Source organism: Macrobrachium nipponense, chromosome 4 (assembly GCF_015104395.2).
Source record: "Macrobrachium nipponense isolate FS-2020 chromosome 4, ASM1510439v2, whole genome shotgun sequence".
Classification (NCBI taxonomy): domain Eukaryota; kingdom Metazoa; phylum Arthropoda; class Malacostraca; order Decapoda; family Palaemonidae; genus Macrobrachium; species Macrobrachium nipponense.
Genome location: NC_061100.1, coordinates 122,225,443 through 122,244,343, shown reverse-complemented (window position 1 = coordinate 122,244,343; position 18,901 = coordinate 122,225,443). Strand labels below are relative to the sequence as shown.

The window sequence follows — 18,901 nt, the reverse complement described above, 5'->3', positions numbered from 1 at the left end:
TCTTTCAACATATTTTTATTTCAGTTGAACAGTACTATATCGAACTATTAAAAGAAAAAAAAAGCCAGTCATTGTAACTTCGACTTCTTTTTTTTTATTGTATCTTGCTTCACTTGAGTTATTGGCATCAAAATTTCCCGGCATATATATATATATATATATATATATATATATATATATATATATATATATATATATATATATATACACATGTGTGTGTATGTATGTATATATATATATATATACATGTGTGTGTATGTATGTATATATATATATATATATATACACGTGTGTGTATGTATGTATGTATGTATGTATATATATATATGTGTGTGTGTGTGTGTGTGTGTGTGTGTGTGTGTGTATGCTGTGGGCGCCCATGCATATTTTGTGCATATTTTGACTTCCTGTAATTTTCACTTTAAACTGTAGCCTACATTTCACAGACAACCTAACGAAAGCGTCACATATAATATCTCACCTCAGTCATCTCAGTGGCGTCTTAGTGTATTTGTACGCTGCACCCTGTGAACTGTGACTAGTACTAGAAAATATCAACTCTCTCGGCAACCAACTGCCCCAGCTTAATGGGGAGTGCTGCCAGATGAAGGATAAATTGCGAACGGACTGTGGTGTAAAATGATTCACAATCAATATGGAACTCTGGATGATTTCTCTGAAGGATTCGAAACTGCAATGTAAAGTCATTTACGAGAGAGAGAAAAAAATTTCCTTTGTATTCCTTCTATTTGATGTTCCCCTTATGGTAAATAATCGCACGTCATCTTACTCTTGGACATCATCATACTTGTGGGATACTTATTACCCTCTTTAATTGGGGTCTAACGGGATTGCAATAATAGTGGTCAGTTCAGTTCACTCTTCTGTATTTGTCTTTTCACATACATCCATTTGGTTTTGTTTCATATAGATTTCAGTTATGCGACCCACCAGTCGCCAAATTGCACATTACTTCAGTGCCCGAATCAGCGGCGCCGTCGCACTTGTGTAATAAGAATGTTCGTTGCGCGGTCCAGATAATATCTAGTTCTATACCGTGGTTCGTCTGCACATAAGACGATTAGGCGTAGATTGTGAGGGATGTAGTATGATGGAATGGGATAGGAGGAGAGGGGGTGAGTACGGAAAGAATGCTATTCACAGGAAGTAACTTAATGGATAAGGACGTTGCTTGTTGCATTATTATGATTCTTTAGATATAAGTGAAGCATACAAGTAGGTCGGCAGTTCATGAGTGCTCCCTGCGTCATTATAATCATTGCAGTGATAGCTATGAGTATAATTACAATGTCATTTTGTTTGAATACCTACATCTGAACCGGTAAATCTCTTTCACAACGTCTCAAACAGCATCAATATTCTGTGAGAACTGGGCAAATATCGAATGCATTATTCATACATATGAGAGATTTAGACCATCCTATTAACTATATAGAGTCAAGTAAGAGCCTTAATCCCATGTTATGACACAGTTAAAAGGAATATCATTGAATCTTGTTTCATCAAGTCAAATAATAGAAATGTTCTAAATTTAAGTCTTGGTTTATTTAAACTTGATGCTTTCATAATGAAAAAAGTTGTAGATAAATATAAGAAACAAAATTAATATTTTCAGTTTTTACATGTTTTGGACTGTAAAGATACTTTGTAATTTCGGTTAGGGTCAAATCTGTTTAGGTTTGTGACCGTGTGATATCCGATAATCCTGGATTATCTTTTCTAATTTTTACCCTTTTGACAATTAACCATCTGGTATTCTTGATCTTGTTTTGTACCTGAGACCTTTCTCTCCAATTACTTCATTAGCTCCTTGACAATGCCTGAGTAATGACGAAAGCGCTTGGATTTCTGACTATCATTTTCCTGAGGTATTCGCTTATTAATAGTGCATATATATAGTATATCATATTATATTATAATATCTATATATATATATATATATATATATATATGTAGTATTTGTATGTGTGTGTGTGTGTGTGGTGTGTGTGTAATAACAGCAATGCCCTCATTAACGTCTCGATTTCTTCACACTTTTTGGATACGCTTATCACTGTAAAGCTCTAAGCTTCACTTTGTAGAGACAAATGGAAAATTCTGGTATATCTGAACGAGGTCGTGTACCCACCTAGTACGTGACCTTGGCATGGTATAGTACAGAGTATGGGTTCGAATTAATTTACTAAAAAAAAAAAAAAAAAAAAAAATGAGACCTGTAGCTTATTTATATTTAGACATCAGCTCAACAAAGAACACACACACACACACACACACACACACACACACACACACACACACACACATATATATATATATATATATATATATATATATATATATATATTATATATCAACCACATACTTCCATATTTACTAGTTTAGGGCTCAACCATCAACCGGATTGAATGTTTTTACAGCTTTATTATGTCGACCTTTTCAATAAAACACCATTTATCTCTCTCTCTCTCTCTCTCTCTCTCTCTCTCTCTCTCTCTCTCTCTCTCTCTCTCTCAAAGATATTCACCGTCTCATGTAGCCAGTCTATCAAGTTTCCAAGCAAACTTTTGTAATGCCAAAATACAAAAATATAACTAGAAGAGAGAGAATATAGTTTTGCAATTACTGATTGTAGAAAGGCCGTAGGGTTTTCAATTAAAACTAAAGATGAATTGTTGTATGTTGTTCTTTTCCCACTTGCGAGACTCATAATCCACTAGTTGCTTAATTGCTAAAATAGACAACAAAAACAAAATTGAGACAGAAAACCAATATTTGTAATCAAAATAAAGATAAAATGGGATTGTATTAATTACTGAGTGCATACGTATATTTATGCCTATGTGACATTGTGATGGCAAATATCCAGATATCCATCCCTTGTGTTTAGGAAAATTATGGAATAGCAGCTTTCACAATTGTTACTTTTCATTTCTATATATATATATATATATATATATAATATATACATGTTTGTGTGTGTGTATGTGTGTGTAATTATGGAATAGCATCTTTCACAATTGTTACTTTTTATTTATGTATGTATATATATATATATATATATATATATATATATATATATTATACATATATATATATATGTATTACATATATAAATGTTTGTTAACCCATGTACTACATATTTGCATACACGTACGCAGTTACCCTATAGTCTCAACAGTAAGTGCCTCTTTCAAATATTTAGTTGGGGCCAGTTTTATACAACACGCAATGCATTGTGATTGGTTCGAGCCAGCAGATTATACACATAGTGTTATAAAAACAAAGAAGGAAGCCCCCTGTTGAGCCTGTAGATGGATTAGACGGTGTACTTGAATGGTACATCGCTGAGCTTCTCCTGTATCCATTTGTCTAATTTCTCCACTGTCTCTGCGGACAGCTTCGATTTCCAGTCTCCCACTTCACCTGGAAGGAAAGAAGAAGGCAGCAGTGGTTCAATATATTGCATTCAAAGCAGTGGGAAGTTTTAAAGGAGGGAAGACAAAAAACAAAATCACTTGTGCCAGATTTCATTGCAGCGATACCATTTGTTCTAAGGGCCTTGATTGTGGCTCTTATTAAGCTTTACCTTTTCTGAAGAAGCCTCCATGTTCCTCGACTACTTTCGGGTCCATCATCGGGTTCTCGCTGCTCTTGGGTCCTATCACGTTGTCCCGTTTCTTCATCTCTTCGAAACTGGTGTGTTTTATCACCTGAAGACAATCATAATACCCTTTAGGAATTACGTTTGCGGGACATTGTAATTTCAGTTGCGACACCGAAATATTTATATACACTCTATGTGCCTCAAAGGAAAATCACGAAGACTGGGCTAAGTTATTGGATGATATATTTGTGTAAGGTACGTAGAATAAAAAAATAAATAAAAAATCAAAGGAGTAAAGCTTCTGTTGCAATTGTTCACCTTGTCCATTTGCTCTTCTGTCAGACCAGTTCCTAAAAACTCGTTCAGTTTCTTGACTTCTGCCTTGACATCTTTTTGGAAATCCTCGTAGAAAACAAAGTGCAGATTTGGGTCTCCCTTTTTCTCCCAAGCTTCTTTGATGTGGAGCCAATAAGGACCATAAACCACTGCAGGAAAAAAAAGAGAGACGTTTAGAGCCATCTGAAAGGTACACACACACACACACCTATAAGATGACTTAAGAAGGGTACACAAAATGTACAGAAAAGTAAGGAAGAGATGACCTAACAGACAATATTTTGAAATGAGAATACTATTTACTTCTGAACTGACCTTCATCATCCATGAAATATGGAAGGAATTCCTCCAATGATCCTTTATATCCAAAAGTGGGGAGTAGTCGACAATGATGGTGAATGGACACAAGCACATCCCGGCAGTTGCGCGCTACATACACGGCCTGTAGAAATAATGCATTTCAGTGAAGCTTATGGTCTTGCCATGATACGATCATAATCATAACTTTCTTTTAGTCACAATCATCATTCAGTTTAGCCTTGATTAGTGTTTATCCACATGACGACCTGCCTTGGCTTTGGTCAGCGTCTTAGGATGGAGAAGAGAAAGAGGGAGATGGCACTTGATAGTCCTGAGACCCGGAGTTGCGGCAGCTATTTGCACACACACGCCATCAGCAGGATTTCCACCAGGGCACAGCTGCATGAATGCCTTCACCATCGGGTTTTCTGGGGTTATGGCGGGCATCTTCTTGCCGTCCATCAACATGTCCATGCTGTTAAGACAAGGGAACGTTGTCGGTTAAAAACTGAGATGAAAAATAAGCTAGACCTAGACTTACATATAGAAAGGTTTTATGGCTAAAAACAGAAACATTTCCAAGTCTTTAATGCTAATGTTGAGTAAAGATTTATAACCGTTACGAACTCTTATACACTCTACAGAGAGTTGTTATTAGACATAATTTCCATTACTAAGGTAAGATTGATTGCCTCTTACTCAACGTATGGTGTTCTTCCCAGAATTGGTAGGACAGCCATGGGATTATCCAGGTCAGGGTTGCACCTCATGGTCCAAATGACTTCTTGTAACCAGACTGTGCCAGATCTCGGGTATCCCATAACCAAAACATCGTTAGGTTGCCACTGGAAGAAATGAGTACGTCTAAGGGAGGCTTTATCAAGCTTCGTGATATCTCACAAATACTGTTTCATTACTGGTTTGGTTAGCATGAGGTAGTCAAGTTAGGAACATGTTCGGGACCAAAATGAGAATTTGTTGTACTGACTGATTTCATGAGGGTTGAAGAAATGTCACAAATGTAACAATATGACAAGTAAGGATAAAAAATAACCGTTCATGACTTTTGAAGATGTAGTTAGAAAGAAGTCCAATAAGTTGAGTATCTTAATATGGAATTGGTCAGTACAGATTTATCTAAAAGATGGCTGAAGCATATAAGAAGTGCATATTATTACTTCGACACGTCTGAGGAGAGAGGTATCAACAGTCAAGTTAGAAATAGATACAGTTAAGTTGGGCTTTACAATATTCAAACGAAAATAGAAGCAAGAGAGATTGCAAACAATGAGAGTTGTCAAATTTCAGAAAGTAAAATTCTGATTCTGTTAAATACAACTTTGAAAGAATTGATCCTTAAGTCATCTCTTATGAGTTGGTCAGATTTTTAAGAGGCCGTGCCAGTATAAGATCAGCTTACTCTAACTATCTAACGACACTCACGACCTCACCTCAAAGTTGTAAATCTTATTTGCGAACTGTGTGAATGCGGTGGGCAAGAACCAGTTCCCCGGAGTGAACCGGGCAATGCCGTGGTTGAACCCGACGTAGTCTTTCTCCTGGCGCTCGAGTTCCTCCCCTTCCAGAGGTGCTGCTTCGTGGCCGCTTTCCAAAGGCATTTCGGAGAGTCCTTCGGAGAGTCCTTCAGAGCTGAAACAGGGCGGTCTTTCACACAGCCAAATTTTATGGACACCGAAGAGTTCCTTAATTATTAAAACATTACTTTTATAGTTGAAATGATGGAAATTATTGCAGGAATCGGTTCATTTTATGTGATTCCCTCGTTACGGGCTACCAGCAGTAGGATGGCTTATACTGAATGGAACATTATTATCATAAGAGGAAAAGCTAATTTAATAGATTTCATTTATAACTGTGCATAGAAGAGGAATTACAAATGCGAAAAAAGCGCTTGATTATCAAGGCAAAGAAGCAAATATGTGGAAGCTTCATACAAACGTATGTAATTAATTATAGAAGGCGAAGAGTTTATCTGTTTATGAAAAAAGTTGCAATAAGGTAGTGGAGAAATGTATTGATACACTACCCGTGCTAAAAGTAGTCAAAGGCCCTCAATACATTCTGTATATATATCTATATATATATATATATATATATCTATATATATATATATATATATATATATATATGAGTCTATGGATGTATACATCATTGCTTCTAAAATAAGTAGCGGTTCGAATCCCACTGGTGACAAAGCACTTATCAGTTATAATTACCCTTTATTTGTGACTTAATTCATGCCTATTTAAAAAGAATATCACGGTGCCTGTGACACATGTTACAAGCTAATCAATCAGCTATCAGGGTGGAGGTAGGCTGATATCGATTCAAAATACAACATTTGGCAGGCATAAGTACAGCAGAGCCGATAACAACTTATACTTTTCTTGATGGCTGAGTGGTCAAAAGTCGCTGTATATCATTGCTTCTAAACCAGGCATTTTCCGATGTGTAGTGAAGATATATATATATATATATATATATATATATATATATATATATATATATATATATATATATATATATATATCTATATATATATATATATATATATATATTATAATAGTATATGGTAAATATGGAAATGTGTGTTCAGAGTTATATAAGTGTATGTGCGCACACGCTGATTTCGTTGTGCATGGTTCCAGCCTAATTTTATTTTAAAAAACTTAATTTCTGATTATGGGTTTTGTTTTTTTACCATGTCAGCTTTCGTGTCAATAATGAAAGTTATTCAGGAGTTGAGAGTGGCTGAGTTGCAGCTTTGCAACGCCTTGAGTGATCGTCTTACCTCTTTGCGGTGTAACCGAGCTGTCTTGACATGTAGCGGCCGTAATAGACGTCTTATGCAATCTTTGCCTACCGGTGATGAAGTGTTACATAAGTCGTCAAGGAATCGAATACCTTTGGCTATCGAATCGATTCCATTGAACTAGGCGATTGTAAGCACTAGGATGACCCTTTTTTCCAGATGGGGGGTGTGGGGGGGGGGGGGGGGGAATATCCCTTTACAAAAATCAGATACCTTTTAGGTAACTCCGTTCCAGCTAGTGAAATCAGTTGGGAACCTGCTTATAGTGATGCCATTAGTGAATGAAACAGTTGTACACGGTAGTTTTAATTCCTTGGTAACAACAATGTTACAGAAAAGATATAAAACCTAACGAAACTAGATAGTTGGAAGACGTATGTATTCTGTATCATTGTGTACTAAATGTAGCAGTTTTAATTCCAAAATAACAGAAACCCCATAAAATAAAATGAAATGAATCTGACACCGACGAGAACCGCCGCCCCCCCCCCCCCCCCCCCCTAACCACAGACAACGTCAGCAAGCGAAATCCCCAGCGGAACCTCGGCCAGGCAACAACAACAAACCTTTCCTGGCGATCAAGCAAAGCGAGACGATACTCGAGACGGAGAAGGCAAAAGCGATTCCAATGAAACAAAGACGAAAAAAGAAAATATCCGTAACCAATCCTCAGTTTGGGTTTGAGTTGGAAAGCTCTGCATTGGATGAAACCCTAGTCCGCAACGTGACTCCGATCACGCAAAGCCGCATTACTGTCCGCTTTCCTGTGTCCCCCTTTTCTTTTCTCTCTCTCTCTTTTTTTTTCCCCCTCCCTACACGGATGATGCAGCAGCCCCCATTCACCTGTCAGTTATGTTACGGGCTACAAGATTTCTGTCCATGTGGTCTTAAGCCCAAGACACTGCGAACAAAAGTAATCTGAAGGCATGAATTGGCTTCTTTTCTGATGAGCTTTTAAAATTTCAAGATCACCGCGATAATGATTAAGATCGTGTTCAGGCCCTCTTTCGTAGGGATTAGGTGAAATTAATCTCATTCTCCCTCTCTTTCAGCTTTAAATAGTTTACATATTCTGCAGAATCAGATGTTTCTCGAATGAAAAAGTTTCATAAAGCACTCATGTTTGAATTGACTTGGTAAACTGATTAACGTGTTTGCAGAATTGATAAACACACTATGTATAAATAGGATATATCTATCAGGGCAGCTCCTGTCTTTCCGAATGCAGTCTCTCCATCTTTTCTTAGACCTTCGTGTCCCTTTCACTTCCATTTCCATGACATCTCCTGCAATATGCTCATCATCACCTTTGTCCCATCATCCCCCAAAACCCCCTCAGTCTTGACTCTTGGGGTTTTGTGACATTTCAGCGGCTATTGGTGATCCCCTGGTGTATTCACATCTTATCCTCTCTCTTCTCGTCACTCAACTCATCCACTTGTCACTTACAACTTATTTTGTTCTGATTTCTCCAGTGTTGCCACTCCTAGGCTGTACAAGATTGCTGATCTTACCACCACTTTTCATGTATCTTCCCCTTCAGACTAATTGGGACATTCTGGGTCGCAGAATGTCACATTTATTCCGTCCGGGTTGAATTCGATGGTTAATCTACTCATGAATATTTCCTTGTGGATTTGTTATCGAACCCAGATACTTAAACATCTCTTGATGTTCATTCTCCTCCCAGCTTGCCAACGCGGAATCAGAGGAATTCATTTCTGGTGATAGAAATTCATCTCTCGATTTAGTGTGATTCGGATCCCACAATAAGCTGTAGGTCCCGTTGCTAGGTGACCAACAGGTTCCTAGCCACGTAAAAATATCTAATCCTTCGGGCCAGCCCTAGGAGAGCTGTTAATCAGCTCAGTGGTCTGGTAAAACTAAGATATACTTAATTTACTTCTCCCAGCTTAATGGTGATTTGCAGGTCGTCTACTCTCTAACGCGTATCTCCATCTATTCAGGTTTCTCTATAGCTCCTCTCTGGTTTCTGTTATCAAAACTGTGCCATCAGCATAGAATATGCATCAACTTGCCTCTTCCCTACCATCCACGTCATTGCATCCAGCACGATATTGAACAAGAAGGGGCTCGGCGCTAATTCCTGGTGTAGTCCTACCTTTATCTGGAAGCAGCTGGTCATCCTTACGGTACCTCCCTCTGTTATTGTTAAATAAATTTATGTACATTCTGCTGACAACTCACCAATTTTTCTGGTGCTTCTCGCTCCCTCAGAATTCTCCAGACTTCTTGTGAGTACTCTTATCATACATGTTGTCTTGGTCAGTAAAGACCATATGAATTACGAGTTTGAGGGAGAGGGAGGCACCAGAAAAGTATGCGAGTTATCAGTGAAATGCACAGAACGAAATAGCAACCGTGTTAAGTACGTTAAGTGGACTACACCCGGGATTCAAGCTGAGGCCCCTTGTTTAAAAAAAAAAAAAAAAAAAACTTGCTGGATGTAGTGGCCGAAGATGTAAGACAAGAGCCCCTTTGGTGCCTGTTTTCCGCTGATGACATTGTTTTGATGTTAGAAACTAGATAAAAGCTGGAAGGAAACCTATTCAGGTGGAGATATGCGTTACTAGGTAAGGGGACGAAGATAAGTAGAACAAAGACTGAGTATATGACAAAAGGGGCGGATGATGAACAGCAAGCCACGATAAGCTGGGAGAAGTGAACATCAAGAGACTGTTTCAGTATCTGGGCTCGATAATAGATGCTGAGGATGATATGGATAAAGAAGTTAATCATCGTGTTCACAGTTTGATAGATTCATCTTAAAAGGGACTCGTCTCTCTTTGGATCTTCATAAATTTTTCCATCCCTGTATAAATATTTCCACACCCAGACCTCTGCCATAAATTTCTTTTACCAGAAGGCATTTTTTGTATTACATTCTTATCCTTTAACACTTTATATGTATAGTAACCGTGTTAAGAGTCTTACAGTTTTATCCATCATGTATTCCATTTAAGGCTTCTTACTTTATACGTTCAGTATTCCACACACCTTTTTCCAGACTTGGATAGGTTTAAAGTTGCGTAATGTAGGCCAATTTTCAACGATATATTTGTTCTACAGAAAACATCTAGTATCACACTTTTCCTTTACCAATACGGTTTACCAGTCAACGCCCATCTGCTATTTCCTGTATCCCAGTGTCACTCGTTAATGGAATGTATTTATGCTGGTGTCTAAACCTTCCTATGCTGGGGACTTCCCTGTCAGTATTTTCTTAATCTGTGCTTCTGTCAGATGCCTCTACCAAGGTTTTAAAACATTCCTTTTATTTTTAGTTTTATATAGCAACAACGCTTTGAAATGTTCCTTCTGGTTCCTGTCTGGGAAAGTTTACATACTTCCTTTCTTCTGTCACTGGAACGTCTTTTCACATATATTTATCTCTGACGCCTTCCTTTCTATTAAATTTCTTTAACAAGGTCTTATATTTCATCGTTAACCATTTCGTTTCGTTGAAACCATTCAAACGGAATATATCCTTTTTTAATGTGGTCTGCTCCAGGCGTTTTCCTCCCTTCCCCTACGTTACAACCTGTACATCATCTCTTACTGTCTTTTTCTTGTCTCTTTCGCCCAGTGTTTCTGGCATCGTTCGCCTTCATCATTCAGCGTTTATCACGTTTGCGGTTGCATTTTCATCCTAAAATCGGTATTTATCTGTCCTTTTCAAGATTACCTTCCCCTTTTCTGAAGCTGAGTCAGTTATTATTTTTATTATTATTATTATTAGTAGTGGTAGCAGTAGTAGTAGTAAAGGTGTTTTTCACCGCTTTAAAACCAACTCTTGAGTTACTCTTACTTTAGCTGCGTTTTATATTTGTTTCCTTTGATTTTAACTTGAATAGATTGGATGTCATTGTATTTCACTTTTTAATTGGATATCACAATTTATTTTTTCCCAAAATGAGACAGGGAAGATTAAGTATGGTGATTTAGACAACGATAGGTTCAATAGTAAGACCTTGCATTTATATCGTATGATTCTTTGATTTAAGATGGTAATTTAATCGTTCTCTCTGTATGTAATTTGGCCAAACTTTCATGGACCGCTTTTAATGGAAGTTCAGCAGAAAACTACTGTATAAAACGCAGTGAACATCTGTTAATTTATTTTTTCCTGTTTGTAACAGTCGACAAGTAATGAACCTAATATTTGCTTGTCACAAACTTGTGAAGAAGATAATGCATATCAACTGTATGTTCTTCGTAATAAGAGGATGCGGCAGTGACAGACTGTCTTGAAGAATACTGTAGATTTTTATTTAACTTGTAAAACAGTAATGATATGAAGGTTACTGCCATTTTTATGTGGCTCATAAGGTAATAATAATAATAATAATAATAATAATAATAATAATAATAATAATAATAATAATAATAATAATAATAATAATAATATACCCCTTTGGTATGATCTTTACTGTTGGTGGAAGGGAGTCGAGCTGAATTATGCTATTGGTGTTTTTCACGTGGCTTACAGAAATTTTTTTTTTTTTCTTCTTCGTCTGTAGTGGAATTCAGGGTCACGTTCTCTCCCCTGGAAATTTCACAACTAAAGAATAATGATTCTGTTCTTGTCAATTCACGCTCATTAAGGACTGAATCGTATTTTACAAGGCTCTCTATTCTTACGGACTTCGTCAAGAACAAGATCCCATGCTGACAGGACCTGCTTAATTAGACATTAGACCCACATTTCACTGCACTGCTGGTTTGGTCAGTAATTGGATGGTTGATCACTAATAAATGCCAAGCAGTAACAAGTAGCATCACACTGTACACCACTATACTCTGTTTTTTTCCATCTGTTCATCCGCCTGTGATGTTTTCGCATGGTAACACTGCGTCCCAGGCTTTAAATAGTTGTGCTATGTGTAAGTTTTAGGTAAATAAAAGGATATCTGGGTGTACATTTGCAACTGAAAAGTGTTTTAATAATTAACTGTATGCGAATTACACCGTTAATATTCGAAATATGACATTATTTAAAGACCGGGACGCAGTGTTACCATGCGCAAACACCACAGGCGGATGGACAGATGGAAAAAAACAGAGTATAGTCTCTTAACCTGTGGAATTTGCCAACATTGCTTTGATCAGCACCTAAGCCCTCCTGAACTAATGTGGGCGGTTGGTGTAGGTTAGGTTAGCGACCTCTTTTCCCCTCCCAAAACAAGAAAAAAAAGAAACAGTAAAAACTGTAACCTATTTAGGAATCAGGTGTGCGGGTCACTGGATCACAATGAGGCCTGAGACGCCAATAGAAGCAAAATGATTGCATGCAGATGGGTGATTCAAAGCGAATCTTATCAGATTCTCTCATTTCCTGATGCGGGCGCCGGTTCTCCGATTTCATTGGAATAGATTCGGCTATTCGAGGTTCCCCTTCCGACGATTCATTCCGTAGAGAGGGGGAAAGTCCTCGAGAGAAGGACGGGCCACTAGACGCCATTTGAGAAGTCGTCTCGAAAATCGGATTAGGCGTTAGTGGAGAGCCCACTTCCTGTCATGGCTGCTTTCAACGACGTTCCATTGAAGGGATTTTTTTATTTTTTTTTTATTTTACGGAACTGATGCTTGTTTGTTGGCAATGCACAAGTAACTCTAATTTACAAAACATGCGAGTGGTTGGTGAGAGAATTTCTTGCCATCTACGTAGTATAAGTCTATTTATAAATTCTAAATTTCTTAATATAACATTCAATTTCTTTGACTTGCAATGTCCACTGGGAAGACAAATTGCGTTTTTAAGGAAAGACCTTTCCTTCAGTTAGAAAATACAAGTTTAACCTTGTGGTCATATTTAGTTCTCAAGAATTTCCTTGTCCTTGAGAACTCTGTAAAGAAGTTCATTTCTGGAGCCAATAAAAGCCTTTGAAATGTAATCATTTCCTGGTGGAGGACCAGTGTGCTGCATTGACTCCATTCTGATACCCCATTCTCGGATTCATTTTATCAAAAGGTTTGGGAGAGTAACTTACAGTTCTTATCTGTTTCGTTTGTGAAGTTTAGGTTCTTGAGTTTATTTCTTTCATTTGTGTACTTCATAGCAATGAAAACAATATTGATAATTGCAGCTTGAAAGCACTAGCAGAGTGCATGCCTCTACGAAAGTAAAAAGAAAAAAATTTTAAATAAAATCTAGATTCACATCTAGTTCCATTTCAGAACCTAATCAACTCATTTTCGTTTAGCAAACACCTCCAGCATTGCTCTCTTGAGAGTTATGTATAGCATTTTAATGTTTCCAGGAAGGAAACTTGAAGAAAAAACAAAATCAGTCACCGCCTGTACAGATGAATGCTTTATGTAACTTTACCGAAGGTGGTGAAATATGTCAAAGAACGGCGCGCTACCAAACAAGTGAAAATGCGAGGCATGCGTGCGTAATGAATGTCCAAAACAGAAATCAAAAGCAGATTGTTGCACATGAAAGTCATTGCAGGAAGCCGTCGTGATTTACCTTGACCGAGAGGTGGAACCGCTGACCGACCGACGTAGGCGCTGAGTGTGCTTCCCCGACGGCGCTGCGCGAAGGAGTAACCGCGATCGCGCGCTCGGTATTCCTTCCGTCGGCTGTCACATGTCCCGATCATCCAGCTCGATCGCACACGCACGCACGCACTAACTCCGATCAAGTTTCTCCGAAGAAGGGATGGAAGGGGAGGATTATTAAAGCATCTTGCGGTGGGCTTTTTTCAAGGGCATTGTCCTTTCAAGATCACAGACGACGAGAAATGAGATATGCTTATTGCTATGGAGAAACCGACTGGTGACACGTAACTGCCCTTGAATCGGTCCTCCGTTTGGTTCATTACGAGTGTAAGAATGCATTCAGGGGAAGTGATACTGAAAGAGGAATAATTCCCGTTCTCCTTCCTAACTGTCTTGTTTTTCCAGCTACGAACCGCCGCACTGAAAGAAAAACGCAAAATGAAACCACGTCGGTCAGTTCCGCACACGGGATTTTTAACTGTTGAGTCAAGTGTAAAACCAGTGCAAAAATAATAATAGTAATAATAGATAAAGTGAGATAGTTCATCATTTAACCTCATCTCGCCCTCCCATTTCTGATTCTGAAGACGGTTTTGCTGTAACGCTTTTGACAAGCTTAAGTTGAACGCTTTCTGGTCTCCCTCATCCTTCTTATAATGAAATTCCAAATTGAATATCCCTTTCTTCGATCTACCTTCCATTTCTCTGTGTGATTTCATACATTTACTCGTATACTCACAGCAGTCAGAATTTGTTACAAATATAAACATTCCACAGGACATATTTCACTAGAGCCAGCGTTAAATGCGGTTCAATCGAAATTAGGCATTCCGCCTTTCATGGAATGTATTACGTTAGACAAACAAAGCTTGTATGAGTTCTTAATATATCTTCCTTAAATCAATTTGAATATATTCATTAACACGAATGTATGTAGTACACAAAATGAATATTATATTGCTGTTCTGACTCACATGAACAAGAATTTTGCTGCAATTAATTTTCTTTAGTTTCTGATTTGCTGTATGTTATGTTTATATTTATGATGATTTCTTTTGTGAACTTTTACTAATGGGGATTACTTTCATATTGATGATGTCAATTAAAATACTTTTTTCAAGTACTAGTTTTTCAAATTTTACTTGCAAGGTATTTTTTACATTCATAGTATTATTACAAATTCCTGATCACAGACGTGAGGAATTTCATCGACAATTACATTTTTGCTTAAATCTCCTCCATTTTCCTTTCCAGTGCCCGTATTGCCCATTCTACAGCCACGGCACATCAGTTCAAAGTCCGCCATTGACCTTCTTCGTGGTGGTGGTCATAGCCTGGGCATTCCTTTGCCCGGGCATTTTGTAACACATAGGTGGTGACTAGTGATAACATTTTCGAACCATGTACAATACTGCCACCTTATCCCCCCCCGAGGAATATGAAACGTTATGACTTGTAACAAGTTGCTTAGAACGTTGCACCAAAAGACACTACTCATATTCCGGACAGTTGGTGCCATTACAGATTGGTTGAGAGTTTTTCGACCAGTGTTTTAATCGACGCATTTTAATAAGAGTGTTTTGATGTGAGAAAGTACTTTACGTAGTTGATTGTGAAGACATGCTACAGGTTATAACCAGTGGTGCATAGTGAGGTTGTAACCCTGCATAAAGAAATTACTGTGATGTGATTTGACTGATTAAGTGAACTGGCGTTGCAGCGATTTGATTGTCTACGATGTGCTGTGACGCGAACTGTTGTGTATCAAGCTCCTCTTTGAAGAGGTAAAAACAAATGCTGTGAAATTGTTTTTATATCGCATTCATTCTGCCAGTGTTATATAAATGACAGACTCTTTTAGTGAGCAATGAACATTTCTGTATCTAGTGCATATTCCGTTGGTATGTAAGGCATTTGCTTTGACGAAGGTAAGGAAATTATGAGGAGAGATCCTTTTTGAAGAAGACTTTAGTGAGCTTGTTCCTGTAGCAATTCAAGTTGTAGTTCTGTTGGCGAGTAAGTGAAGCAACTTGTGCGAAAGTCAAAAATATTAATGGTTGAGATAGAGTAATAAAAACAGATGGAAGTTTTTGCAGAGTGGTGTGCTAAAAATTTGGTTAAAATTTTACAAAATTGAAATTGAATTAGTTTAAGAACCAAGATATTTGTTTTTTGCTGGATAAAACTTAATTTATCTATAATAAAGATGACCTCTGTTTTTTTTTTAACTTGAATGTTTATGTATGCGTAATATGATGTAAGTTCAGGAATTTCCTCCTGTTGATAATTCCCAGTGTTATTGTTAAACTCCTCACTACTTGTAAACTCGTATGCACAAAGTATGTGAAATGTAGATTGTCAAAAAGAGTTATTTTAATTCTAAGTTAAGTGTCCATGGTTGTTTTTATCATGGTGAAAAAAGGAAACCTCATTATTGATATAATTAATTTAATTGTATCAGTGTTAATATTGATGTAGTTAAACTATTTTTAAGTTTCTGAAAGATATTTTTAAAAGTAACTAGTTCCTATTTCATTTATAGATTGAAGTGGACGGATAGGTTTTGCGTGTCTGTCGGTTTAATTGAAAAAAGATAACAGATCATCATTGGAAAAAGAATTTGCAAAACATTCTGTGACATGGTTATTATAATCATGGCATCGCTTGCCACAATGCCATGGAATAGTGACATATTCCATTTTGTTGTCGTTGTCATTGTAATGGTACCTGTGTTTGTCACCATACTGTGAAGTTCCCAAGTATTTTTTCTGTTGTGACCATTATAATACTACCAGAGTTTGTCATTCTATAGTGAAATAGTCGTATACGAAAGTCAAGTTTCATCTTTATTATGGTCTTAATTTTAAGTGTCTTTTTCTCTCGACTCATTAAATTCATTGTAAAATCAGAGACCTTGTGTACATCCCGGAGCTTCTTGTGGCACTGTCTCATAAAATTTTTCTGACAGGTGTGTGAGGAATCCCCTGAAAGAACAATATTTGTAACATTCAACATCTCTTCGTGTTGTAACAGACGGCCAGCAAAGTAGTTTCAAAGACTTTTTTGCTAGGCTGCTAACCCGAGTGTCCTGATAAAACTGGCGTCATTACCAATCGAGCTGTGTAAGATACAGCGCTGCCTAATTCAGAGTGAATAGCTGATGAACTGGAAATCAGTTTGAGATGAGAATAAGTCTCTTTGAAGAACGAGCGTCTGGTTTGAGGGCATACATTGGCTTCGTTACATAAAACTAGCCTTCAGGAAGTTCTGTTAGGCCTTGGGGAGCTTCAGTTTGGTCGTAAGATTTTTTTAGTAAGTAAAATCTCTCTTGTGATAAGTTAACCATGTATGAAACCATGGCGTTGGAATTCTTTGCATAGAAGTAGGCTACATGGGGCACTATTTTCGTTTTTAAGATCATATAGGATTTTGCATTTTGTTAGAACAGAAAAATTGCTAGTTATCTTATATTTGCGCCAATACTGAAAGGATAAGGCTGAAGCTACTGTGGCCAAAATGTTAGCAGTATTAACGGAAGTCCTTCATAACGAGGTCACACTAGAGTTGAAATGCCTGGAAGGAAGCCTGGGTGATCGATCACTGTGGTTGGTGGGCCCGGAGCTCTCCTCACATTCACTAAGTTCCGATACTTATTGAGACTTCAAGTCCAAGTGGAAGTACAATAGCAGTTCCATTGGTCAAGCAGTATTGTGAATGGAATATGGGCGATGGAATCATGAAAAAGACGAGCAAGTCATATACTGGTGGTCAGTTGTATTAGCTTTTCTAGTATTTTCTTCATTTTGTAGAGCAATATAGGAATGAAAAGAAAAGCTTGAATGAACCATGTTACGTGGTGCTTTATAACGTCATTTCTGTGTAATGTCAGTGTAGACTTTCCATCCCATTCACCACGTCGTTGCACTAGATTTGGTTTATGATTTACTGTCTGGCGCAGCAGCTTGGGCTATTTATAAACTTAGTTAATTTCTGTCTTGATATAATGCGTAGACAGTTGGGCATTTGGCTCCCTACTTTGAAATGACATAATGTTTGAGTCCATGTATTTGTGACCGGGTATGATGCGGGGACACTAGATTGAGTTAAGCATCAAATCTATTCCAAAAGGCGCGCGGGTTAGCGTTAATTTTCAGAAAATTTGCAAAGATGAATCTTTACTGCATTGAAAGACTGGTGAAAGGGATTAGTTTGGACCAAAACAACGACTATTTGTATAACTTTTTTACGCACTGTTGATAATAGCCACTGCACTGAACACATTCTTAACAGTAAATATAATAAGCGTTATTAAGAGGACATTTAAAGATGCATCTAATAGGCAAAATATAATGCAGAATATTAGTTAATATTTAAGTTCTCTCTGAAAAGCTTTCCTCAGCTCTGCATTTTCCTCACACTAGTCTTCATAACGATGCATTTATGTGTTCAGTAACTATGATGTGTTTCAGATTATATTTGTTGTACTCATTTGGACTGGATGCCAATATTATAGAAATTTTATAATTAGAGTAATTAACAGATTTTGTTGTGCGATTCTTCAGAGGATGTAATTTTCTTAGAGTTTTATAACATTCATAGTCATTATGATTAACGTGATATTTCTATCCAGACTGTCTTAATAGTTACCTTTTAATTCTATATGTAAATTCAATAAAAATGCCAAAAAATATTGGTTCATTAAGATCATGATTGTCTTTCAGTTACCTGCATATCTGGCATAGATTTATAAAGTATGAACATGTTGCCATAGATACAAATCCAGGTAAAACAGCAAGTTCATCCATCACTCCCAGGTGTCAGCAGGTATACACACTACACCAGGGGTATCAACCTTTCCCTCGTCCCCACGTACCCTTTCGGGCATTTTAATGTAGTACTAATGTACCCCCTTCACTTTGTATAACGTGGAAAATAAAAGCAACTCGGAAAAATCTGTACAGAAGGGAAGTAAGTACATAACTCTTCTGACATAACCGATAATATTGTTAATATAAAGATTTTCATAAAAAATAAAGACCATTTTTTTATAATTATTTCCCCCTGGCTATGCAGTAAATTTGCAAAGTTATGTTACTGAGCTGCCAAAACAAAATACATTTTTATTACATCAGTAGCAAAGTTAGTTAATGAAATTGCTGAAACTTTTCATTAACTATCCTAGTTGGCCGAGGAACAGTTTTTGCTAAAGCACATTGAAGGTCGGCATCTAACATTCATTCGAGAGCTATGGGAAGCGCGAATCCCCCGACAGACCCTGGGCG

At 37.4% G+C, this 18,901-nt stretch overlaps 3 protein-coding genes across 4 annotated transcripts in view; 1 reads left to right on the top strand and 2 right to left on the bottom strand.

Annotated features, from left to right (window-relative positions):
- The window catches only part of LOC135210654 (sulfotransferase 1C4-like), a 9,316-nt gene extending 7,403 nt beyond the window's left edge, over positions 1-1,913 (bottom strand). Inside the window, exon 1 of the mRNA XM_064243438.1 lies at positions 482-1,913. Coding sequence (XP_064099508.1) covers positions 482-490 — 9 coding nt within the window. The 5' untranslated portion in view covers positions 491-1,913. The remainder of the gene's footprint in view (positions 1-481) is intronic.
- LOC135211109 (CD109 antigen-like) overlaps positions 1-18,473 on the top strand; it is a 192,643-nt gene extending 174,170 nt beyond the window's left edge. The window contains exon 32 of the mRNA XM_064244201.1: positions 14,874-18,473. Coding sequence (XP_064100271.1) covers positions 14,874-14,984 — 111 coding nt within the window. The 3' untranslated portion in view covers positions 14,985-18,473. The remainder of the gene's footprint in view (positions 1-14,873) is intronic.
- On the bottom strand, positions 2,687-13,735 carry LOC135211110 (sulfotransferase 1E1-like). Of its 2 annotated transcripts, none has more exons than XM_064244202.1 (8): positions 13,588-13,735; positions 5,713-5,891; positions 4,961-5,106; positions 4,532-4,736; positions 4,277-4,403; positions 3,944-4,110; positions 3,608-3,731; positions 2,687-3,444 (listed from the first exon to the last, which is right to left on the bottom strand). In XM_064244202.1, the coding sequence occupies exons 1-8, from the start codon at positions 13,718-13,720 to the stop codon at positions 3,338-3,340; spliced, it is 1,188 nt and encodes a 395-aa protein (XP_064100272.1). In that variant the 5' UTR covers positions 13,721-13,735; the 3' UTR covers positions 2,687-3,337. The 2 variants fall into 2 exon arrangements, with proteins under 2 accessions (XP_064100272.1, XP_064100273.1); XM_064244203.1 differs by having other exon boundaries at positions 5,713-5,911; positions 13,588-13,722.
- Positions 18,474-18,901: the final 428 nt, after the last annotated feature.